The sequence below is a fragment of the Ceratotherium simum genome, chromosome X (genome assembly GCF_057802395.1).
Source record: "Ceratotherium simum simum isolate JZ-2026a chromosome X, ASM5780239v1, whole genome shotgun sequence".
Classification (NCBI taxonomy): Eukaryota; Metazoa; Chordata; class Mammalia; order Perissodactyla; family Rhinocerotidae; genus Ceratotherium; species Ceratotherium simum.
The window spans coordinates 5,803,240-5,829,574 of NC_141940.1; the positions used below are offsets into that span (position 1 = coordinate 5,803,240).

The 26,335-nt window shown below is 46.4% G+C and overlaps 1 protein-coding gene across 3 annotated transcripts; it reads left to right on the forward strand.

Moving 5' to 3' along the window:
* The first annotated feature begins 55 nt into the window (after positions 1-55).
* IDS (iduronate 2-sulfatase) lies at positions 56-26,335 on the forward strand. 3 transcript variants are annotated; one of them, XM_087427025.1, is made up of 9 exons: positions 56-250; positions 737-873; positions 1,555-1,732; positions 4,918-5,006; positions 7,494-7,694; positions 9,321-9,437; positions 15,566-15,692; positions 18,158-18,331; positions 21,581-26,335. In XM_087427025.1, exons 1-9 carry the CDS (start codon positions 151-153, stop codon positions 22,051-22,053), a joined length of 1,596 nt encoding a protein of 531 aa, XP_087283151.1. In that variant the 5' UTR covers positions 56-150; the 3' UTR covers positions 22,054-26,335. The 3 variants fall into 3 exon arrangements, with proteins under 3 accessions (XP_087283151.1, XP_087283150.1, XP_087283152.1); XM_087427024.1 differs by having other exon boundaries at positions 57-250; positions 9,267-9,437; XM_087427026.1 differs by lacking the exon at positions 7,494-7,694 and having other exon boundaries at positions 57-250; positions 9,267-9,437.

Genomic DNA, 26,335 nt, shown 5'->3' on the forward strand with positions numbered 1-26,335 from the left:
GGCGGCGGCGGCGGCGGCGGCGGCGGCGGCGGCGGCGGCGGCGGCGGCGGCGGCGGCGGCGGCGGCGGCGGCGGCGGCGGCGGTGGGTCGGCTCTGCCTTCCTGCCGCAGCCTGTCACTGTTGCCCCATAACGTCCGCGCCGGGGCGGAAATGCTGCAGCCCGGCCGGGGCCTGCTCTGGCTTGGCCTATTCCTCGGTTCCGTCCGCACCTCCTTCGAGTCTGCAGCGGCGCCAGGCAGCTCTGCCAAAGGTGCCTCCTGCGCTCTCGCCCAGATTGCGGGGCTCCTTCCCTTCTTCCCTGCCTACTTCCATCCTTAACTCAGTTGCTCCCTCCCTGCTACTATTCCTTCTTCCATCCATCCTTCTGTTCCTTCCCTCCCTCCATTCTTCACTCCTTTCCTTCCTTCCCGCCCACCATCATTTCTTCCCTCTGTCCATCCTTCCTCCGTCCGTAAATTCTTCTTTCCTCTGTCCTTCCCTCCTTCCTTCTCTCTCTCTCTCTCTCTCTCTCTCTCTCTCTCTCTCTCTCTCTCTCTCAAAGGACTGTGACTTCCTCTGTACTCCCACTGCCACCCTCCCTGAGCCCCAGCCCTGGTCACCCCCTCCCTTGCTTGGCTGGCTGGGCTGTCAAGGTGCAGGGGCCAGCCTTGCACCTCTCACTACCCTAGCACCTACCATGAGTGGGGGTTCAATGTCAGTGCAGGTGATCTGGCTGAAGCCCCTCCCTCCTGTGCAGATCCTCTGAATGTCCTTCTAATCCTCGTGGATGACCTGCGTCCCTCCCTGGGCTGTTATGGGGACAAACTCATCAGGTCCCCAAACATTGACCAACTGGCATCCCACAGCCTCCTATTCCAGAATGCCTTTGCTCAGGTATGTCTGGGGATCCCTGGGTGTGGATGTGTGCTTTGTGCACTGAGGGTTGGGGGAGACCTTCAGCTCTTGTTAAATGGCACTGATTATGCCAGGCATCTCTTTATTAGAAGGAGACATAGTCTGGAAAATGGCGATTGAGTAAACCTGGTTGTTCATTGGCAGGAAAGCTTGTGCCTTCAAGGGGGCCCCTCCTCCTTGAGTGAAGGGTATGCCCTGGTCCTAACATGCTCAGGATGGTCCTGCCCACCTTTCTTCCCCAAAGAGGGGATTGCCTGGTGCTGAGAAGGAAGGAGTGCTGCAGAGTGCCATCCTAAAGTCTGCTGACTGACCTTGGGCAAGTGCCAGCCAGCCAGCTTGCCATGGCAGCACTCCTTCCTGAGCACCCTCATGGGGCCGCCCCCGAGACCCTTGCCTGCTCTGTGGACCTATGAGACACCAGCACATAGAAGGACACAATCATCTGCTGGTTTCAGGGGCTGGGTCCTGCCCTCTCTCTCTCTGGGAAGACTTATTTCTGGCATCTGGGGGAGGCCCAGATCCTGCTGGTTGGCTTTGAGACCTGCATGACTCAGCTGCCAAGCTGTTTGCCAGGGAGTCAGGAGGTTGCCTGGTTACCTTTTAGCTCCCAGACTCTGTTTTCCTCTGAGGATGTTTCCTTCTGCTTCTGCTCCCTAACAGCAAGCAGTGTGCGCCCCAAGCCGGGTGTCCTTCCTCACCGGGAGGAGACCAGACACCACTCGCCTGTATGACTTCAACTCCTACTGGAGGGTGCATGCTGGAAACTTCTCCACCATCCCCCAGTACTTCAAGGAGAATGGCTACGTGACCATGTCGGTTGGAAAAGTCTTTCACCCTGGTACTGCTTGCTGTCCAACGTCTGGGTCCTCTCTTGTTTTGTGCCCGAGTACGGGGATTCCCTCTTGGGGTTGGGGCAGTTTTTGCCGAGGCCTTTTCAGGCTGGGTGGACACCTCTTTTGTCACTGATGCCTTTATACAAATTATTACTTCTCAACGTGGCTTCATGTTCTCACCAAGAGTGAAAAACGGTAGCAGGACTTTTTCTTCCTTTCACAAACTAGTCATGGTGCTGTTTGGTTCCTTCGATGCCTAGGGTGGAAGGAAGGGCACTGGCTGGGGAGGTGGCAGTGTTGGGTGTGAGTCCAGCTCTGCAAATGACCCTCTGTACCCTAGGGTCCCTGTCAGTAAAGCAAGACCAGGGCAGCTATGCTGACTTGCCCAGTGAAGAGGCTGTGATTTGTCAGCGGCTGCTGCCCATCATCAGTGAATTAAGTCAGAAAGAAGAGTGTAAGCTCGTACTCAGGGCCTAAAGGGTACCAGAGGCCACCAGTCCTGACTTTGAACACCGCCTGATCAATTGGCTCTCTTTAATACCAAAATGAGAATGCTGAAGCACAGAGAAACTTTTAAACGTTTTTACTTATTGAAGTAATGCGTGATTATTTGACAAAAAGTTGGAAAAAAAGGAAAATATAAACTAAAGAATATCAATTACTTATAATTGCACTATGCTAAGAAGAGCTGTATTTTTTTATTTTTTTTATTGTGGTAACATTGGTTTATAACAGTGTATGAATTTCAGGTGTACGTCATTATTCTTCTAGTTCTGCATAGATTACATTACATGTTCACTACCCAAATACTAATTACAATCCATCACCACAGACGTGCCTAATCATCCCTTTTGCCCACCCCCTGCCCCCCTTCCCCTCTGATAACCACCAATCCAGTCTCTGTCTCTATGTGTTTGTTTGTTGTTGTTTTTATCTTCTACTTATGAGTGAGGTCATATAGTATTTGACCTCCTCCCTCTGACTTAGCCATAAGAAACCATGAAATCCAGCCATTTGTGACAACATGGGTGGACATTGAGGGTATTATGCTAAGTGAAATAAGTAAGAGCTGTATTTTGGTGTCCCCTTGTTCTGGGCATATTACTTTCTGATTTGAGATTTTCCTGTGTATACAATTTTATAATTTGAATGTTTGAAACATAAACATTTTCCCATATAGTCACTCTTCATGCAAAGTCAGTTTTAATGACAGCACAGTAGTCTAACATCCAGATGTACTGTACTTGAGTCCAAGTTGTTTTCAGGTCTTTGCTATCACACGTGCCACCAGGATGAACATCTCTGGAGACAGAGTGATTTTCTGATGAACAATGGCACTAGGAATTTGGGACCTGTGTTCCAGTCCCAGCTCTGCCACTTCTTAGCTGTGAAGCTGACCTTGAGCAAGTCAGTCATCCTCTTTGAGCCTCAGATTCCGTCTCTGGGAAGCTAGAGTTGTAGCTGCCTTGATGACCTCCCAGTGGAGCGCTCCCATCCAGGTAGTTCAGGAGTCTGAAAGGATGTTGAAACCCGAGCTCTGCCTGCCCACCTGGCCGGTAGTGCTTTTCATTAGGGGCTACAATGTGAGCGTTTTCACTAGCTTTCCCTTTGTTTGCTGGTTACACCGACGGGCTCCACAGCCTTCTTTTGGAACCCAGCTGGCCAGTCCAGGTTGAGGGTAACGTTCAGCTGGGCTAAGTTGGGCCCAGTTTTGAAGCTGAATCTGTCAAGCACCATGTTTTGCCGCCAAAAGCCCACCATGAGTAGAACTTTCTGCAGTTGGGACTCGTTATGATACCCCTTGTCTGAGTATAGCTGGAGGGAAGGCAGAGACGATTTTGTGGAGAGGAGGAAATACAGCAGAGGGGAGATAGTGCTTCAGAAAGGGAGGCCAAACAAGGTCTGAATGTGTTGTTTGGCCTCCTTCTTTCTGATAATTAGATTGTGGGGTCAGGGTCTTCGTGCCGTGTCTTAGCCAGAGAACAAAAGCTTTGCCTGCAGTCCTTGTGGAAACACACTTTTCAACCTAGTCTTGTTCTCAAGACCTTGTTGAGGGAAGGACCTGTTCAAGGTGACAGCAGCCATTATGGAGTGCCAGGTACACGCCAGTTACTGTGCTGGCCGCTCCTTTAATCCTCTCCTCAACAGCAAGCAAGGTGAGTTTTTCTCATCGTCATCATTTCCTGAGGAGGAAATTGAAGCTCACGGAGGTCAAGTAGCTCACCCCAGGTTGCTTGGGTACTAAGGGGCAGTGTCGGGATTTGAACCCAGGTCTGTTGGCCTCCTCTGCTCTTCCCACTGTGCTTGCTGTGTGATAAGCCCTACACCCACTGCTCCTTTGCCTCCAGCCGTGCCTCATCTGGTGCTTCCCGTCGGAGTCTCGATGTGTTGCTGTGATTGTGATGCTCTTTATCCCATGGTTCTGCCTGCACTACCCTCTCTGCCCCTTCTGGCCAATCCTCATAGGCAGCACTTCCCTTCAGAGGGCTCACAGGCCTCACTGACTCCTAGAAGCCCTTGCTGCCAACTGTCACTGGACCCACATCACCTCTGTGCCTGGGGGCTCCCCTACTTACATAGCACCTCTTCTACTCTCTAGACAGCTGTCAGTCCTTCCTTGGTTTCACGTGTTATTTTGTCTGCTCAAATAGACTGTCAACTACTGAGCTTAGGGGTCTGTTTCTTCTTCATGTATGAGCACTGAAACTGGAGTCCTAACGCATGGGTTTGAGTCCCAGCTCACTCATCTTATATCTGGTTGGCATCAGGCAAGGCACCGACCTTCTCGGAACCTCCCCTTCCCCACCCGGCCCATGGTGGGGCCAATGCCTCTGCCGCCTCCTGCCTAGGGCAGGTGAGAGGCTCCAGGAAGGGCTCTGCAGGGCTGCATTGCTGTAATAGGCTGACTGATCTCACCCTTTGTGGATCCTTCCTCAGAGCCTCGCATGAATTGCCAGGGCTTTGGGGACCAGGAGGTCAGATGCTCAGTACTCAAATAGACACCTAGAGAGTTGGCTTTAGTGGGGACTTATCATCTGGCCTCAGCTCTTGATTTTATAGATGAGGAAACTGAGGCCCAAAGAGGGGAGATGATACTTCCTCAACTGTTTACAAAGGTTGGATTTTGCGTGGGGAGAGCAGTGAAGGACCCTTCATGTTTTATTTAACGACTTTCTTTTTTCCCCCCAAGGAGTATCTTCCAATCATAGTGATGATTCTCCATATAGCTGGTCTATTCCACCTTATCATCCCTCCTCTGAAAAGTATGAAAACACCAAGGTAAGGATGTGAAGGGGGTACTGTTCTGAAGAGGAGCTGCTTTTTCCCCTTCTAGCAAATTTAGGTTAACTGTTGTGTATACTGCACGTTCTTTCAAGCTGGTTACGCAGTGAGATTAGCAGGTTGTGTTTGTGATCATGACTTGACAGAGACAAGTGTTGGGATCTTTAGCATTAGGTCTACAGGGAGAGGTGGATTCATTTTAGAAGCTGGAGGGTATGCCTTGTTCTAGAACCTTATGCTCTAATCTGTAAGACTCATTTAGTGGCTCCTTGGTGCTCACTCTGATAAGGCTGTGTGCTGAGGGTTATAGGAGATGCTGAGACATGAAAGAGAGAAGAGAGACCTGTGCTCCAGGAGCCTCAGCCCAGATTGAGAGAAAGGCATACTGTCTGTCTGTCTTTCTCAGGCCTAATGAATATGTTCAGGTACTGACACCTTTCGTAGGGGTTTTAAAGTTTTAGAGCATTATGGAAAAAAAAGGAATCTACACAAATACTAAATTTTGGTCCAGAGGAACCCCCAATGCATAAAGGAAACCAAGACTCACTTTTAAGAAATTCAAAAAACCAGCTGGAGAACTGGAAAATGATGCTTCTTGGAGGTTTTTAGAGACATCATGTGGAGAAGGGCGTGGATTTGGGGGGATTGGTGGAGTGGAGGGCAGTATCCTAAATTCTTGACAACTTTCCATTTCAGAATACAGTGAAAGTTGAGGTCTCTTACCTTTGGCTTGTGGCTTGAGTAGGAGCAGAATGAGATTGGAAGACCCCTTCTCACTCCCTTCATTCCCTAAAGCTATCTTGCTACTTTTTAGTGGCCTCACTTACAAATGCCAGGCCCCCGTCCCCATCCCCCACATTTGTTCTCAAAGCGGCAGATCTGACCAGACCTAATCCCCATGAATGCTGCAGATTGTGTGAATGTAGAGGGTGAGCAGGTGCTGTGAGACAGGTACAGGGCTGGCCTACCCAAGGACCGGGTGGACAAGGCAGGCCTGTGAAAGAACACTCCTCTTTGAGATGGAGCAGGAGCCACTGCTGCCCCTGGGTCTTTGTGAGGTAGAAATCATGGTCAAAACTGATTTTGGCCTTGTGGCCAACATGGCCACTTTGGGCAGTGAAGCAGTAGCTTCCATTCTGTGCATGGATCTGGAAATTCCACGGACTGTCACTTATCCAGTTGTCTGGGACCCTGTCTTACAAACCATACAAACCTTAGTCTGTCTTTCAAATTGAAGACAGATTTTTTTTCTTTTGTTAAAATAAATTTTTGATCGAGCTATGGTTCAAATACCATGAAAATCACCCGTTTAAAATGTACAATTCAGTGATTTTTAGTACATTCACATAGTTGTACAACCATCACCAAAATCAATTTAAGACTATTTTCATTACCCCAAAAGGTAACCTTGTACCCATTACCATTCACTCCCCATTACTTCTCAACCCCTAGTCTGTGGCAACAACTGATCTACTTTCTTTCTTTATGGATTTGTTTATTCTGGACATTTCTTAATAAATGGAAGCATATAATATGTGACCTTTTGTGTCTGGCTTCTTTCATTTAGCATAATGTTTTTGAGCTTTATCCGTGTTGTAGCATGGATCACAACTTCATTCCTTTTTATAGCCAAATAGTATTCCAGTGTATGGGCATAACACATTATTTATCCACTTGATGGCTATTTCGGTTGTTTCCACTTTTTGACTACTATGAATAATGCTACTATAAATAATTTTTTACAAGTTTTTCTATAGACTTAATTTTTCAGTTCTCTTGGGTAGAATTGCTACGTCAAGTGTTTGTTTACAGTTAGGTTTTTATTTTTGTTGGTATGTACCTAAGAGTGGAATTTCTGGGTCGTATAATAACTCAGTTTAACTGTTTGAGGAACTGCCAGAGTGTTTTCCAAAGCAACTGCACCATTTTACATTCCCACCAGCAATGTATGAGGGTTCCAGTTTCTCCACATCCTCGCCAACACTTTTTTCCCATTTTTTAAAATTATAGCCATCCTAGTGGGTGTGAAGTGTGGTTTTGATTTGCATTTCCTTGATGACTAAAGCTGTTAAGCATCTTTACATGTGCTTATTGGCCATTTGTGTATCTTCTCTGGAGAAATATCTATTCAAGTCCTTTGCTCATTTTTCAGTTGGCTTATTTATGCCTTATTTATTTTTTATTGTCAAGTTGGTGACATATTTTTTTTTTGATCGTTAGTTTACTTGGGTTTCCTTTAATTAGTTATGACCTGGAGACAGAGGATTAACAGCAAGAAGCTAAGTGCTAGTGGATTTCTGGTCCCTGTCTGGAAAAGAAGAAACACTTCTCTGTTTTAGTTCTTCTTCCTGTGTGCCCGTTCAATCTGAATGACTAATACTTAACGGGCTAGTGGTGCGAATGTTAAATCCATTGTGCGTGTAACCTTCATGACTTCTATTTCTTGCATTTAAAAAGCTGACTTTATATGTTTTGTTTTGAAAGACATGTAGGGGGCCAGACGGAGAACTCCATGCCAACCTGCTTTGCCCTGTGGATGTGGCAGATGTGCCTGAGGGCACCTTGCCTGACAAACAGAGCACTGAGCAAGCCATACGATTGTTGGAAAAGATAAAAACATCGACCAGTCCTTTCTTCCTGGCTGTTGGGTATCATAAGCCACATATCCCCTTCAGATACCCCAAGGTGAAGAGCTGGCTGAGGGCTGACCCACCACAGCCGTGACAGCTGTGTCATTTGTTGAAGGAGGGATTTGTGTAGTGAAGGTGGCCACATCCTGCGGTCCCTGGTCACCAGGGTTGCCTGAGGGCACTAGTGTACTCAGTGATATGAAGATGGGATTTAGAGATCAAGGCTAAGAATAGGCTTAGGACATGTAAGAATCTTGTTGGAAACACTTGGCTTCCTACTTCCCTCCACTGGAGCGTTTTATTGCCTTTCCTTGCACTCAGTGAGCAAACGTTGGGTTGGATGGTGAGATCATCATAGAGAAGTGAGTCAGAGCTGGCCCCCAAAGCCTGCAATAAGGGATGGCCCTTAGGACTCAATTCCAGGGAATGTGAAACCCTTGTCAACAACTTTCTTTTCCTCAGAGCCTGTCAGGTCAGACCCCTTAGACACAAGGCACTGCATTGCTTCTTGGAGCCTTGAATCCTGTGCTTGCATGTATATTGTTTAGAGCATGTAGTCTCTTATTTTTTAAAAAACTTTTTCAGTTTTCACTAAAATGTTTTCCCCAGGTCTGAGCAGCCCATCCTTTTGACTTTGCAAAGAATGCCCCTCACTTGTGATTAGAGTAGAGAGACCAGAAGGCATGCTCTTTGATGCTGCAGGTGTCTTGCTTTGATTGGCCCAGGGGATCTCGCCTTCCTAGCAGGAGCTGTCAGCCCCCTTGATGGAGTGAGACTCATTTCTCCTGCCTTTTGTGCAGGAAAGAGTTCACCTAGCAGGCCTGACTGCAATCCTTAGACAGGCCTGCTTATAGGGTTGGCCCTTGGCTGGCCTCTGGGCACTTGGATCTCAGGAGTTTTCCCACCATTCCCAGAACTGATAAGAGTGGCTCACTGTGCCTAAATTGTTTATGCAAAACCCTGCTTTCAGGCTTGGAGTCTGGAATTTCGGTGTGTGCGGGCGGAGGATGCCTATGTGACTGGCCCCAGTAAAACCCTTAGGTCCTGAGGCTTTAACAAACTTCCCTGGTGGCAGCATTTCACACATGCCACACAACTCGTTGCTGGGGGAATTAAGCATCCTGTGTGACTTCACCTGGAGAGGACTCTGGAAGTTTATGCCTGGTTTCCCCCAGACTTTGCCCCATGTGCTTTTTCCCTTTGCCAACTGCGTGTGGTATCCTTTCACTGTCATCGGTCATAGCCACGAGTATGACTGTGCTGAGTCCTGTGACTCAGGGAATTCTCCCAGGGAATTACCAAATCTGAGCATGGTTTTGGGAACCTGCTACATCTCTCCACTCCTTTTCTAGTTGGAGAGAAGGTGGTGACCGGAACAGGAGGGCATTGATTTGTATGAGAGAAGAGAGCCGTCACTGCTTAGTTGTAGGAAACAGAAGTTCCGTGATTTCATTACCAGTGGCATCTTGTGAGAGTGACCGAAGGCCTGACTTAGGGAGTGTTAGTGAGCAAACATAAATGCATCCCAGACTTAGAGAAAAGGCAATATAAATACAGATAGAGTCCCAGCCTTGTGCCTTTGCCCAAAGAGTGACAGCCTGGTGGCTTTATGTGCTTTTCCTGCAAGGAATTTCAGAAGTTGTATCCTTTGGAGAACATCACCCTGGCTCCTAATCCTCAGGTCCCTGCTGGCCTCCCTCCTGTGGCCTATAACCCTTGGATGGACATCAGGCAGCGGGAGGACGTCCAAGTGTTAAACCTCAGTGTGCCTTATGGCCCAATTCCTGTGGAATTTCAGGTACCAAGGACCAATTTGGGGGAAGTATCATGGCATGATGTCATTGGTGATGCCACTTTTCTTAGTAGACAGTACTCTATCCATCCTGTCTTACTAAGAACCTTCTCTGTGGAAGGTGTCCTGCGAAGTGCTGGGGTTGGGGGTGGTCTGGAGGAATTGAGGACACAGGCGGTGCTGGGTGGATAAAGAATCTCCTAATCAGTGTCTCCACTTCCAAAGAAGGGGGCATCTGGACATTTGGTGACTAGTTGGATGTGGGCATGGAGGTGGGGAAGAGGCCTGGGTGACCATGACTAACTCATGCGGGATGCTTTTTAATCTAGGTGACAGTTTATCAGTTACAGGGTGGTGGGCAACTCCCGTGTAGCTCAGAATGCTCAGTTTGCTGATACTTGTGGGTCCTCTCTGTGGGAAAGCCTGCATGGGCACCCATCACTCTCGGGGTGGTTTGGCAAGCAGGGCCTTGGCGCAGAGGGAGCTGGGGCACCAACATGGCTAGTGCCATCCAGCTGCAACATATGGTGTCCCTTTGCCATGATGTGGGGGGTGGAACAGCCATGGAGTTAGAATCCTCATGCTGACTCATCAGCCACCCTCTCCCTGGAGTGCAGAAGACGTGCTGACCAGTGTTCTTTTCTGAATATTCCACACGTGGCTCTGCCTTTCTCTTGCCACATCAGTACTCCACCACGCAGTCTACAGTGGAAGGAGAGGGCAGTGTTTTTAAAGTATGCTCCCTGGACCACTTGCATCAGAACCACCATGAGGAAACTGACTTAAGGAACTGGAAGCTGGAGGTGGGGCCCAGGAACCTGCCTCTCCAGAAAACACAGCTGGTGATTGTGATGCACGCAGAAGTCTGAGAACCACTGCTATAGGGGATAGTTCAAAACAAAACAAAATATACAGGTATCTCTTGCTGTCCAAACCTCTTTGGCCTCTGAGTTTGGATAGCAAGAGCCTGGGTGGTGAGGGATGTGTGTTTCACACGTTCGCTCTAGTCCCCGCTGAAAACCTCCATCCTGATTCCTGAGTTTCAGATGGCAGTGGTGAGTGTTTGGAAGGCAGTGGATTCATCAGTTTGTTTGGTTCCTAATTTCACATTGCAGGGGTTCCCAGAGCGAGGGTGCTTGAATTGCAGCTCCAAGGCTGCACCTGGACACCTTGTTAGTGACAGTCACTTAAAATGACCCTTTGAAATGGACTGTGTGCCAGGAAGGGTGCTCAGCATTGTATGTGTGCCATCTCCTTTGGTCCCCATGGGAACCTAGTGAGGCACCTGCTCTCCCTGTTGTCCAGGTGAGGAAACTAAAGGCAGAGAGTTGTGGTGACCTGCCCCACATCACACAGTCAGTGCCAGAGGGAACCAGGATTCACCCCAAGAGATGTGTAATGCCAAAGCTCCATGGTTTGTTTTGTGGGTTCTAAATAGTCTGGGTTCAAATTCCTGTTCTAGCCCATACCAGCTGCATGACCTCTGTCAAGTCATTTTACTTCTCTGATCCTCAGTTTCCTTATCTGTAAAATGGAAACGAGATGGAGAAAGTTTTCCTGTGATAACATCGACTTCGGAGGTTTTCAGTAGGGACTACAGTGAACGTGTGAAAGCATCTAGGGCAGTGTCAGCTGTGTGGTGAGGGCTCCTTCAAATTCTCTTGTCCCCTCCTCACACCCCCGCCTGTTGGCAGTGTAGCTGCCCAGTTGGACATACAGAGTTGACAGTGTGACCCAGAGGACCTCCCTAGGGTGCTCCTGTGCTGGTCCCTGCCCCACATTTACCTTGAACTTGGGCCCTGCTCACCATCCTCTTGCAGCTTTGGGTGTCTGTGCCCAATCTCCGCTCCACTCTTGAGCCTCTCATTTCTGTGCCATCTTCTGCCCCCAGCCCTCTAACTCAGCTCCCCGTGAGCCAGCCACCTCAGGGGCCACACTCGAGAGTTTGTCACCTCCCAGGCCTACTCCTCCTTGGTCACCACCCTGACCACAGTCTCTTCTTACAGTTTCCTTACTTCATGCCCTTGTTCCCCACTCACCTCCTGGGATCACCAGGGTGTGGATTCCTACTCTCCCCCTGTGTTTCCTCTGGGCTTCACTCCTTCCCTGAATAGCTGAGGCCCCAGGGCAGGTCACTTACTGCTCTCGACAGCCCCTCGGCACACTTATGCATTTATCCTTGCCACACCTGCAAGACCTTGATTACAGACAGTCCAGCCACTCCCTCTGCTCTCCAGCCTGAGTCCTGAGGTGGGGGGTTGTGGGGGCTGGAGGGAATCTACGCAGCCAGGAGGCGGAGCACCTGCCCAGCCTCCAGCCCCAGCAGCCTCATGTAGGCTCTCTGCTCAGCTCCCTCTTGCCGTCTGCAGTCTGCAGCTGCTCTGAACCCTCGCCACTCCCCTCCAGCCCCTTATGCTCCTCTGCCCCAACTCTCAGTGGATGACTGCACTTCCCATTTCAGAAACAGAGGCTAGTGGAAGCCTGAGGGAGGGGAATGCACAGAATGGACATGAGTACAGATCCTGGCTGTGCCCCTTGCCAGCTGTGTGTCTCTAGGCAAGTTAACCTCCGTGAGCCTCGGAGTCCTTGTGCGTAACATGGGAATGGTAACAGTCACCTTAAAGGGTGGTTTGGAGAATCGGATGGCACCCACTGGGTACTTGGTAAACAGGCACTAGAACTGTGCGTGCCCGTGTGCTGGGCTCACGGCCTTCTTCCTAGTTTCACAAGACGAACTGCAGGGACTTGACCTCCCTCCCCAACCTTCCCCCTCCTTCCCATTTCTGTGAGCAAGGTCTTCCTCTCTTCCCACTGACTTCCCTCCAGCCTTTACATCTGCTCCAGGCCCTCCCATCTTTAGAAGTACCGCCTCCCTTGCCCCTGCCTGTTTCTCCTCCCTTCCCGCTCCCTCACCTGCCCTTCAAGGGAAAATGAGTGAAATGTAGTCTGTTCTGGTTGCGTCTGTGGCCTCACTGTCTAGTCGTTCTTTTTTTGTGTGTGTGTGAGGAAGATCAGCCCTGAGCTAACATCTGTGCCAATCCTCTTTTTTTTTTTTTTTTTTTTTTTTTGCTGAGGAAGACCGGCCCTGAGCTAACATCTATTGCCAATCCTCCTCCTTTTTTTATCCCTTTTTCCGCCCAAAACCCCAGTAGATAGTTGTATGTCATAGTTGCACATCCTTCTAGTTGCTGTATGCGGGATGCGGCCTCAGCATGGCCAGACAAGCGGTGCGTCGGTGCGCGCCCAGCATCCGAACCCAGGCTGCCAGTAACACAGTGCACGCGCTTAACCGCTAAGCCACGGGGCCGGCCCCTGTCCATTCATTCTTCATCCACCTCTGCATGGCCTTCTGTCTCCCTGGCCTGCTAAGGGTTCTCTCACCTGGGTCAGCACTGACCTTATTGGACAGTAAAATCCATCCTTGTGGGTCCTGACCTTCTCCGAGTCCCTGCTGCTTTCTCACTGTTGACCAATGCCACCCCTTCTGGAAATTTCCACCTCCTAGGCTTCCTTGCCAGCCCTCATGGGCCCCCTCTGCTCCAGTCCCCATGGCAGGCCCTTCTTTCTGTGTCTGCCACTTAGGAGTGCTGCTCCCCAGGGTCAGCGCCAAGCCCCCCACTGTCTCCTTTCTGCCCCTTCTCCCCAGCCAGGTTCATCTGAGCCCTGCCTGCAGATGATTCCAAGAACTACCTCTCCAGCCCCGGCCTCGCTCCTGATTTTCATACATGCCTGTCCTTGGCTGTGAGAGCCATTTCCCGGCTGCTGCCCATGGAGACCTCAGCTCCCTAGGCCCCACATGGCCAGACCACCACTCCTGCTTTCCTTTTCTCCTTCCTCCTCCTCCTTTTGTGTCCTCCATGTCATTGAATCGTGCCATCAGCTGAAGGAGAAACCAAGAGTCACCCTTGGTGTCCTCATCTCCTTCCGCCACCTGCTCCCTCCCCTCCCCCCACTCCTACTCCATCTCCCTAAATTACTCTCAAATCCATGCTGGCCTCTTGCTCCTTCCACACCTCTTTCCGGACCACTGCAGTGGGTCTGGGTTTGATTTGTTCTTTCAATAAGTGTCTGTTGAGCACCTCCTCTGTGCCCAGGACTGATCTGGTGCCGGTTCATCTTAAGCCCCTAGAATCTGCTCTGGGCTGTTGCCGGAGGACTCTTACTCACCTGCAGCCCAGATTGCATGCACTCATGGCCTTGAACAGCCTCAGGGCCTCCCTTGGCCTCCATCCCGGGACGTCCACTCCTTGGATGGACCCACCAGGTCTGTATGATCTGGCCCTGACCTGCCTTTTCAGCGTCCTCTCCCACCCCTTGGCCCTCCCATTTGATTCTCCAGTCACACTCGCCGGCTCACTGGCTCCAAACATGCTGTGCTCTGTGGTGTCTCCACACTCTTCCAGGCACTGCAGCCCCTATCTAGAGCATCCTACCCCCACTTGTCTGACTGCCAGCACCTCTTCTCAAATGCCAATTCTTCTGTGAAGCCTTTCCTGATTTCCCCAGGCTGACTTGAGGGCTCATTCTCCCATGTTGTCCCTGGGCCCCACCAATAACACATGCCGTTTTTGTCACCATGCCTGTTTCCTCACTGGATGGATGGCTCATTGAGCGTGAGGACCACGTCTACCTCTTGCCCTCTCTCCAGGGGCCAGCATAGGAAGGAGGGTGTACCCTTGGATAGGACACAGCCATCCTGACAGGTGTCTTTGTCCCCAGGAGTGTCAGAGTTCCCCAGAAAAGAAGACCTTATCTACCAGAAAGTAGAAGTAGGCCAGCGTTCGGCATAATCCTTCTAGGAGGTTAGATGGATATTTGTTGTCTTCACCGCATGGGGATAGCATGTGAGTCTCATGATTGTCCTCACCCTGGCAGTGACGAAAAGAAGCTAGCAGGTCTAGCTGATAAGACAAGCTGGGCCCACGGTGGAAGCTGGGGCTGGTCGGATGGGTCAGCAGCTCCCTTGCTTCTCACCCTTGGTGGGGGTGGGGGATTGATTCATCTTTTCTTTAATATTTGTGAACAAGGCTGGGGGAGAGTCAGCTCAGGAGAGGCCGTGGCTCTTTTACATCAGTGCTTAGCGTGGCTGCTCCTGAAGTCCCTCTGGGATTTAGGGACCCTGGAGGGTGTGCTGCTCTCTCATCCCTCCATTACTCTCCTCCTGCCTGCTGGGAGTTCCTTAGAAATGAGGCTCACCTGATAGCCGCAGTCTGTGACAATAAGCAGTTGCTATCTCCTGCTGGGTTAAAAAGTGGTCAGAGGAAAGGCCCACCCCACAGCTGTTGTTATGGGTTGAATTGTGTCCCTCAGGAAGATATGTTGAAGTCCTGACCCCCAGTACCTCAGAATGTGACCTTATTTGGAAATAGGGTCATTACAGATGTAACTAGTTAAGATGAAGTCATACTGGAGTAGGGTGTGCCCTACTCCAATATGACTGGTGCCCTTATTAGAAGAAGAGAGAGAGAGACACAGGAAGAACTCCATGTGCAGACGGAGGCAGAGATTGGAGTACTGTAGCTGCAAGCCAAGGGGATGCCAAAGATTGCAGCCACCACCAGAAGCTAGGGAGAGACAAGACCCTCCCCTAGAGCCTTCAGGGAGAGCATGGCCCTGCCAACACCTGGATTTCAGACTGTGGCCTCCAGAACTGGGAGACAATACATTTCTGTTGTTTCAAGCCCCCTAGTTTGTCATACATTATTACAACAGCCCCAGGAAATGAAGACAGCTGTGTGGTATCTTTGATGTTACCCTCAGTAGAATTTGGAGGGAGTGAGGGATCAGTTTCTGTGTACATGGTCATCGCCTGGGACCCATAAGAATATGTGAAGGAGATAGAAAGGAATGATGAGTGGCACATCCATCTACTGTGATTTGTGCCCTGAATTGAAAGCTGATTTGCTTAGAAAAGAATCTTCCTTTTGGACCTGCAGGTTTCTCTGTGACTATGTGGGCAAGGGGATGGACATGGTAAGGAAATGAGTGTTGTGTCATGGCTGAGAAAATCATCAAGGGCATCAATGGAGGGGTGGGGCTCGGGAGGGATCTTCAAGCGAACACTGTGTCTGTGTATGCCATGGTACTGTAAATCCGCAGTCACTCTCATTATTTATTTTTTTTTAAATTTGCAGCGGAAAATCCGCCAGAGCTACTTTGCCTCTGTTTCATATTTGGATACGCAGGTTGGCCGCCTTTTGAGTGCTTTGGATGATCTTCAGTTGGCCAACAGCACGATCATTGCGTTTACCTCGGATCATGGTAAGCATTTTGAAATGCCCTGGTGAGTTACTCAAAGTATCTGAACTTTTCTGTGAAATGTGTTTTTCTAGATTGCCTTAAACATAGGTGTTTTCTCTTTTCGGAATCAGTGGTGCCCCGAGTCTGGGTTCTTGGGGTGCTTTTATGACCGCCTTGTTAGTCCTGGGACCTCTCTCCATGGAGGCAGGGCCTTCTTTGGGTCAAAGAAGCATCATGGGTGCTTGGGTGATAGAGGTGGGGTGGAGGGGACCTTGTAGCAACCGTTTTCTTTCTTGGTGAGCTCAGCAGGACCCCTCCATTTGTGTGGGAGCCCTTTTTTTTTTTAATGTTTTGTTTATTGCAGTAACATTGGTTTATAACATTGTATAAATTTCAGGTGTACATCATTATACTTCTATTTCTGTATAGATTACATCATGTTCACCACCCAAAGACAAATTACAACCCATCACCACACACATGTGCCGAATTATCCTTTTCGCCCTCCTCCCTCCCCTCTTCCCTTCTGGTAACCACCAATCCAATCTCTGTCTCTATGTGTTTGTTTATTGTTGTTATTATCTACTACTTAATGAAGGAAATCATACAGTATTTGACCTTCTCCCTCTGTTTCTAACCTAAAGTGTTGGAGGACTTTTAGTTTTTTACGTGGATCCAGAACAATCCTGACAGAGCCCAACAAGGCCCTCAGACCTGGCTCTACCTCCCCACCACCAGTCCTGCTGTCCTCTCTGCCAAGAGCCTGGGGTTCACAACTCTTTATCTCTTCAAAGGCAGTTTCCTACTTTTTCCAAAAATGGAGACATCTTTTACAAAGTATTCTTTAATTTGAAAAATTTTAAACATGCCCAAGAGTAGAGGACAAACAACAACCCTCCCCTGTTCCCTATCTCCCTGCTCCCCAGTTATCAGCTCACGGCAGTCTTGTTTATCTCATCCTCACCCACTACCCCAACCCTGAATTGTTTTGAAGCAAATCTCAGGTTGCTCAGTTTTCTGAACAGTATCTCTAAAAAATTTGGCTCTTTTGAGATATAGCCATACTACCATTATAATATGTAGAAATAGGAAAACAATTCTTTAATATCGTAAAATATGAAATGGGGCAATATTAGATCATAACATGTGCTCATTGTAAAAAGAAAAAAGTATACCGAGCATATCCCATAGGGCCAGAGCACCTGGCCCTTTTATCCCACCCACCCAGGGCTAACTGGTGCTAACAGTCCGAGGCCATCTGCCAGCCTTCGCTGTGCATATACAGGTGGCTACGTGTCGTTTGTGTATGTGTGTAATAGAGAGTCATGGCACAGGCAGGATTGATTGTGCTATGTGTGCTGTTTTGTTCCCTGGTTTGTTTTTCCCGCTTAGCGATGTCATAGACAATTCTCTGTGTCATTTCTCAGAGGCCTACCTTAGGCCTTTTAAAGGCCCAGATTATTTCATTATATATGGAGGTGTCATATTTTTTCACTGTTTCCCCAGTGACCTGCCATCTGCTTTCAAGCCCTCTTCTCAGTGCCTAGTTTCCTCTTCCAGTGCTAATGCAGTCCACTGTACCCCATGAAAGCAAGGCTCCCTCACGAGCTCTTCTTTGCTCTGAGGCAGCCGCAGATGATTAGAAATGGCCCTTCTCAAAGAGCCCTCCCTGGACTTCCTACAGCCGAACTCCAAAAGCCTTCTTCAATCCATACATGGCAGCTTTTGGTGTCTTTGGTTATTTTGTACCATGAAAAACTCAATGTACAATCTCTGTCTTTTATATTTTTTATATCAAAAAGAGTGCTTAAACTTAAAAAGATTGGGAGTTTCCAACTTGGAGGATTCAAGCTATCTTTTGCAAGGGATATTTTAAATCAGGGTTAAGGGTTGTTTTTAATCAAGGTTGAGGATCTGGAATCAAAGTTATGTTTTTTGGTCTCTAGTATGTCTTACAAATTGGACAAGATATCCTTGTCTTTTTGTAATTTGAGTGATTGTGTCACAGTTTCACAGCTCGTTCTTTGGTGCTACACACCCAAAAGTGAAAACCTGAGCTATGAAACTTGAGTCAAGAGATAGGAAGGCACAGGACAGGGCAGTAGTGACACTACGGCTGTTGGGGTCCCCACCTAATCAAGAATGAGTCTGTCTTAGCAGGGGAGGCAGGTCTGTGTGGGGGCCACTGGTCCCTTGGAGCTCACCCTGGGTGCATGTTGCTAGTAACTTGCTAAAAGAGCATAGTTTGGGAATTTAATGTTCTTTTCCTTTTAAGGTTTCCTCATTCAAGACAAATGTCTAACTACAAATAAAGCAATATTCAGGTGAAATCATCCTTTTTGTGGTAATTCTATAGGAATTTATTCTAGGTGATGAGTTTCTGCTTCCCCTGGTTTTCACAACAGGAAATTAAATGGTGTCTAAAAATGAACAAGCTGCGATGTGATTACTCATTTTTCTGTCATTCTGTGCTGTTTTTGAACCAGGGTGGGCCCTAGGTGAACATGGAGAATGGGCCAAATACAGCAATTTTGACGTTACTACTCGCGTGCCCCTGATGTTCTATGTTCCCGGAAGAACAGTTCCGCTTCTGGAAGCAGGCGAGAAGCTTTTCCCTTACATCGACCCTTTTGATTCCATCTCGGAATTGATGGAGCCAGGTATACGTATGCTGAAGTGATATTGCTTGACAGTAATAGCCCCTTTAGTTTATATAAACCGCTTTATCAAATCATAGCCTGGGTGCTGACCCACTCCACCTTCCTGGCCAGGGTTGGCATTCCTGCATATGTTTCCTGAGCACCTTCCATGCTCTGGTCAGGGAGGAGTGGCAGGGCCAGAGCCGACAAGTATGGCCCCTGTCCACGAGGAGCCTTGGAAGGGCAAGAGGGACAAAGGAGCAGGTGGCATCCCCGGGATGGGGAGGGCTATCGAAGAGGTGACAACAGTGTGCTCCGGAGCTCAGAGGAAGGGGTTGGCAGAAGGGCTGCCCCCCTACAGATGAGCAGAACTCCATTACCTGCATACTTCTGGCCGGGACTCGGCCCTTTGTGAGGGAGACATCTGCCATTTTGGCAGCTCATCAATCTAGTGAACCACTAGATCTGTAAAATCTACCAGGTGATTCTGCCTCTGCCCTCCCCAACAGTGAAGGGCAGGTTTACTTTGACTTTCACCTGCCAGTCCTTCCAAGCTTTGAAAACAACACTGATAACCTTCTCTTCACTAGGCTGAGATCCTCAGTCCTTTAGCTGTCTCTCTCAAGGTAGTGTTAGACCCCTGGTTATCCTGCTCTCCTTCTTCCAAAATGCTCCAGTTTGAGAAAGCACTGCCAGAAATGTCCCTTGGACAAGACACCCCTCCCTGTCTCATGGGTAACCGGTGTGGGTTCTTTGTGAGTTGTCTCCTGACTTGATCTGCTCAGTGCAGAGATGAGTCATGTACTTAAGCTGACATTTACTCTTTTTGGAGTGCTTTTTAACTATGAACTCTGCTAAAGCAGGTTGTCCCCTTTCTGGACTTCTGCTTTTAATCCATCTTTAACATCTAAGTCCTGCACTTTATATCGATTCCTGTTTAAATTTTTCTTGGCTTTGGACCATCGTTCTGGCCTTTTTGGATCTTTCCAAGTTTGCTTTACACTACCCAATTTTATTTTCTGCACATTTGATTTTTGCATGTTGCATGTTCTTCCTTCACATCATTGATAAAAAGGTTAAACAATTTCAAGACATGATTATAGCCCTTTGTTTACTTGAAGAAATCTTCTGACAGATTGAAAATCTTTTTTAAAACTTCTGTTGGGAGGTGTTCAGCAAGTTATAAATTCATGTAACTGCACTGTCATCCAGTTTAGTTCCAAAGTTTATCTCTAGCCTGTATCTCTTCCCTGAACTTTGGACTTGGATTTCCAGCAGCCTGTCCCACTTGGCCAGTCTAACGTGCCCAACGCTGAACTTCTGACCTTTCACCTTAAACTTTTCCTTTGATGCTCTTCCCCTAGATTATAGTTGCTCAGGCCAAAAAATCATGTAGTCATCTCGGCCCCTGTCTTTCTCTCATACTCCATATGTGATATGCAGTCTGTCAGCAGGCCTGTCACTCTCCATTCAGAATCTGTCCATACCACTTCTCACCACCTCACTGCCACCACCGCTGACCACTGCCACTATCTCTTGCTGGATTACTGCCTGAGCTTGCTGAAGTCTCCTTGCTTGTGCCCTTGATCCCCTAGAGTTTTCCTCCTCACAGTAGCCAAACTGATCCTGTTAAAACCCAAGTCAGGTCGTGTCACAGCCCTGCTCTGGAGCCTCCTATGCTCCCGTCTCACTCTGAGCAAATGTCCTTAGCGTGGCCAACAAGGCCTCACATGATCTGGGCCCCTGTTATCTCCCTGACTTCATCTTTTTACAGGCGTCCAAGCCAGCTGTTTTGTGTAACAGCCCACAGTCTGGATTTGTCTGATTGCTTCCTCATGACTAGGTTCAGGGTAAACATTTTTGACATGTACACTACATGTGAGGTTGTATGCTCCCATTGTATCACATCAGGGCACTTCCTGGTGGCCTGTGCCATTATTAGTGATGCCAAGTTTGATCACCTGGTTAAGGTGGTTGTGTCAGCCAGGTCTGCCTTTATAAAGGTATCTTTTTTAAACTTTCTTTTCTGTTACTTTTACAAATCAAATGTGTGGGAAATAAAATTGGGCAGTATAAAGCAAACTCTTAAAGATCCAGAAAGGCCAGAACAATGGTCCAGAGCAAAGATAAATTTTAACAGGAATCAATATATGTACAAGATTTAGACTTTAAAGATGGATCAACCACAATGAGATATCATTTCATACTCATTAAGATGGCTATTAACAAACAGAGAACAACAGAGCTGGTGAGGATGTGGAGAAATTGAAACCCTCAGGCATTGCTGGTAGGAATGTAAAATGGTACAGCCACTATGGAGACCGCTTTGGTGATTCCTCCAAAAGTTAAACGTAGAATTACCATATGAATCAGCAGTTCTACTCCTAGGGATATAACCCACAGAATTGAAAACAGGTATTCAAACAAAAACTTGTACGTGACTGTTCATAGCAGGATCATTCACAATAGCCAAAAGGTGGAAGCAACCCAAGTGTCCATTGTCAGATGAATGGATAAGTAAAATGTGGTAGATACATACAATGGAATATTATTCAGCCTTAAAAAGGAAGGAAATTCTGGCACATGCTACAGCATGAATGAACCTTGAAGACATGCTAAGTGAAAAAAGCCAGTCACAAAAGAACAAATATTGTGTGATTCCACTTATATGACGTCCTTAGAGTAGTCAAATTCATAGAGACAGAAAGTAGAATGGTGGATTCCAGGAACTGGAAGAAGGAGGAAATGGGGAGTTGTTTAATGGGAACAGAGTTTCAGTTGTGCAAGATGAAAAGATTTCTGGAAATAGTGGTGGTGGTTGCACAACAATCTACTTAATGACACTGAACTGTACACTAAAAAATGCTTAGGATGGTAAATTTGATGGATCAAATGCAGACATCCAGAAAGGAGTAATCTGCAGGGTGATGCCATGAAACTCGAAATATACTGTTCTTCAAGAGACTTTTACCCAGTGGTTTGGGCCTCCATTGATGATCCTTGCCTGAATCGATTATACACTAGTGGTTCCAAAATTCAGATAGTTTTTAAAAGTTCCAAGAGCCTGAGGGCACCTTCATTTTGCATCCTGCTTTTGAGTGAGATACTGAGTTGGTGTTCCTAAAATTATTGTGCTAAAAAATAAATGTTGTAAAAGAAAAAAAAACAATGTGTGGAGCCCAGACGGGCCCCTTTACTCGTCTTGCCTGGCTGCGGCGGGCTTCGGGCTTCGTAACATAACCCATTCTGCCGGGTCACTTCCTCCTTCAGGCCGGCAAACCTTGGACCTTGTGGAGCTTCTTTCTCTCTTCCCCACGCTCGCGGGACTTGCAGGACTGCACGTTCCACCTCGCTGCCCTATTCCCTCATTTCACGTTGAGCTGTGCCGAGAAGGCCAGAACCTTCTGAAGTATTTTCGATTCCGTGACTTGGAAGAGGACCCATACCTTCGTGATAATCCCCGTGAGTTGATTGCCTATAGCCAGTATCCCCGGCCTGCAGACTCTCCTCAGTGGAATTCTGACAAGCCGAGTTTAAAAGATATAACGGTCATGGGCTATTCCATACGCACGATAGATTATAGGTATACTGTGTGGGTTGGCTTCAATCCCAGTGAATTTCTGGCTAACTTTTCTGACATCCATGCAGGGGAACTATATTTTGTAGATTCTGACCCTTTGCAGGATCACAACATGTATAATGACACCCAAGGTAGAGACCTTTCCCGATCATTGATGCCATGAGTTTTGCCAACCACAGAGGGCATATATGATGTGCTCCGTTTCAGCTGGTCAGAGGAGTTAGAGCTAGTTATTTTGTGATTACCCATAATATGGGAAGCAACATGAAGGGTAGGCAATCAAAACATGCATCAGCAATTTGGCCTGAGAGTATGTAGCAGCCAAACCTTTTGATTTCATCTTTATTGATTTCTAATTGGTGATTGGACTGGGGCTTGGCTGAACCTTTCTTTCCCTTTTTTTATAAACAGTCATAGAATGAATAAGTCATTGAATGAATAAGTACAAAGTTAGCAAACTAAAATTGTCATAACCGAACATAATACTATAGTCAAGAAATACTTTATTTGTGAAATTTAGTGCATTTCAAAAAGTAAGCATGTATCAAGTTAGGTTCAACACTAAGTTCCTGGTTCTTTTGTCTATAACTTAATAATATATCTTATTTAGCCCAATATGTTCAAAATATTATGTCAACATGTAATCTAGGTTTCTTTTTAAAATGTAAAGTTAAATAATAATGTTAGATGCCAAGGCCTTAAAGTCTATCTTCAATTTTTCTTTCTAAGATCACGAATGTTCAAATACAAAGATAAAATATGCACGAAGTGATTAATATGGAATTTCTACATCAAATAATAAACAGTGCTCAGTAAGCCAGAGACATGAGATGTATGGGAAATTCAGTTAAAATTTTTCAGAGACTTTCTGGCCCAAATAATAATTTGTTAGCAAATAATTTGACCCTTGAACCCAAAGGCCGTCTATTAAAAGGCACTGTTACGCATAATGGAAAACATTTAAAGGCCTAACTGTACCCATGAATTGAGTCACTCAGAACCATACTAGTCTTTTCCTTCTTTAGGGATGGTTGGTTGCAGACATCCATTTATCCAGGAGGCAGGAAATATTCTACTCTTAATTGCTGATTAAAGACCACATTAATTTTATTAAATTCTAAATTATTTTGAGAATTGTGAAAACTTTTCATTAGTATAATGTTAGGTAATTTCAAATCCCCAGAATATAGTTCTATGTTTCCTAAATATGAAAGTAACCAGAAAGGCAAAGTGGTCATAATAAGCTTAGCCTATGTCATTTTAAAAAGGATAGAATATTCACAACTCATATTTACAACATGTTGAAGCCGATCAATTATCAGTAGTCATCAGAAGAGTCAAGCACTTTCTAAATAAACATCTAATGTAGTCCTATATCACAGTGAGTAACTTTTAGTAATTCTTTCAAGTGCTGCTTCAGTAGTTAAAGGTAAATGTGAAACAAAATATAGCAAATTAGATTAAGTTACTGCAAAATATTGTAACCAAAAAGGCAAGGTATTATATTAAAAGATTACTTCAAATCAGTAAAATTTCAAATACTGATTTTTTTTTTTTACTAATTAGCCTATAATAGAGTTATATATGGTAACACAACCATCTTCTAAGCAATTAAGTGACTTAGTGTTTTGGCAACGACAATTTCTACTTGAGGAGTGAAGGGCTCTATTCATCTTGCTGATCCTGAAGCTTGTCTCTCTTCTGGAAGCCTCAGTTTTTGGAGATGGTTTCCCTCAGCCTTTTCTTTCTCCTTCTTCATCCTCTTTATCACTCTCAGCACTTCCACTAAGAATTTCACAATGCAGTCTAAATTCCTAATGACATATTTTCAGTGTATTTAGCATTATCTCCTACTCCATAGTTATAAGTTTTAACATAGGCTTTTATTTCACACCCATTTGTTGTTCCTGGTTGGCTACAATATGTACACTTCATCATTTTTTCTTGCTTTATTTCTTGAAGCACAATTTTAGTATCAAAAATCTCCACATTCTGCTCTTGCTGAAGTCATAAGCTGAATTGTGCTGGGAGAGTGAAGCAACATGCACGTCGGATGTGCAGCTGCCATTTTGGCAGTAATTCACCTGCATGACCGAAGCCACATCCAGGTCTGGGTCTACCTGGGGTGCTTTTGCATGTCAATCTGTCTCTGCTGGAAGTGTTTCTGTCTCATCTTTTCTACATGAGGCCGTAGCCTCAATGCTTCAGCTCTCGTTAGGGTTTAGTTTTTCTTGGCGTCCATTTACGAATCTCTCCTTTTAGAAGTGAAGGCTGCATTTCATGTTCAGTGGCATGCTGTTCTTACGGGTTATGGTTGCTTTTTGTGTTTTTGACACTGAACTCAATATAGAGCCACTTTTTATTTCCTTTTGCATATCTCCAACACACATTTGCATGAGCTGCCACTTTCTGGTTTTCAGATATCAAAGCTGGCCACATTCCTTACCTTGACTCAGCTTAGAGAAACCACATCTTTGTTGCTTCATATACCTTTTCTCCAATCCCACTGAGTTGCACATGTTTTGTTAATGGTTCTCCAACCACTTTCTTTATAGAAATCCCCATTTCATTTGAGCAGGGGTTCTTTTATACAGGTTAGTTGAACCCAGAACTAGTGATCCCAGAAATTTGGAATGGCCCTAAATCAGTGGCTCGCAAACATGAGGGTGTACCAGAACCACCTGAAGGGCTTGTTAAAACCCAGTTTGCTGGGTCTTGCCTGTGGAGGTTCTGATTCAGGGCATCTGGGGTGAGGTCTGAGAATTTACATTTCTGAAAAATCACACTGCTTCTCCAAATGCAACACTTTGAGAACTGCCCCTAGGTGTGTGCTGCGCAATAGCCACTAGGCACATGTGACTATTTAAATTTAAGTTAATTAAAATGAAGTAAACATTTCAAAAGCAGAATCTCAGTTGCACTTGCCATATTTCAAGTGCTCAATAGCCGCATGTGGTTAGTGGCTACCGTATTGGACAGCACAGATCTAGAACCTTTCCCTAGTGGCGGAAAGTTGATTGAACGGAGGTGCCCTAGATTAACTCTGAATTTGAGCTGGATCCATCTGGCTGTTGGCAAGTTCCTCCTGTGAGCTGATTCTCTACCCCATGTTTGCCCGCAAAGATTTGTCTGGAGGTGAGTGAAGTATGTTTGGTTTAAGTGTAGTGTAGGGAGTTCACTGTGGCAACCAGCCTCTTCCTCTCCTCTCCCATCGCCATCTCCCCAGCCCTTCACACCTCCTTCCCAAGTAGTTTCCCTCCCCCTCCTCTTTCCTCCCTTGCCCCTAAAGAATCCATGTGTCTTCCTGAAATCCCTCTTTGAACCTGCCCTTTGAGAACACCATTAGTGCCTACTTCTGGGTCTACACAGACCTCTGCTGAGCAGTCAGAGTCTTCCCTGACTCCACAAAGCCCCTTTCCTCGGCTGACCAGTTTGCGTACTGGTCCCTGATTCTCCCTTGCCAATCCCTGCCTCCCCACCCACCCCTAGGTTGTTCCCTCCTCCCTTCACCATCCATTCATGACCATTCTTCGCACTCCCATGCCCCCATTTCCAAGAGGCTGAGGGTTTGTGACTCTCTACACTGTATCATGGGATAAAATGAACCTTTCTAAAGAATCTTGTGGTCACCTTACTTAAAAAAGGTATTTTTTATGATTATAAAATTAATGTGTTAATTATAGAAAAATTGGAAAACGCATGTAGTAAAACCTAAGAAAATGCATCAGTATTTTACCCCAAGAGAGTCACTTAATCTCTTGTCTTTTTGGGAGTATGAGTTTTTTACATCATGACCATGCTATGTGCTTTATCATTTGATATTCTCATTTTTTCACTGAGTATAATATGTGGTTATTACAGATTTTTGCAAAGATACTTTATATTGGTGGTAATATATTTTATTGTGTAGTTTTATCATAATTTACTTAACCTTCTTTCAATTATTGGAAATTTAGGTTATTTCCTAATTTTAGTTATTATAAATAATGCTGTGATGAACAACTTTGTGAATGAAATGTTTTTGTGTGTTTCACATTACCCCCTTAGGATAGTCTCTCAGTGCCAAATTGTCAAAAGCATCTCCATTTTGCTCCTCTCCCCACTCTCCTGCTACCTTAGGGTAGTAAAACTAAAAGTAAAGCAAACAAGGATACAAGTAATAAAAACCACAAAACAAAAAACCCCAACCCCCACAATAATAGGTCAAAGTGGTATCCTGCTTTAGCTTTGAATTCTTCACTTATTAGTGACCTTGATCATTGCTCTCTGTACGATTGTTGGGCATTCGTATTTCAGGTTGTGTGAATTTGCCTTTACATTTTGGTTATGGGTTTCACTTTTTTAATTAATCAAACAAATTGCTCTTTTCCTATGTGATTTTTTTCCTGTTAAACATGGAGACCCCTCCCAATCTGGAGATTGAATAAATATTTATTTTCCTTTGC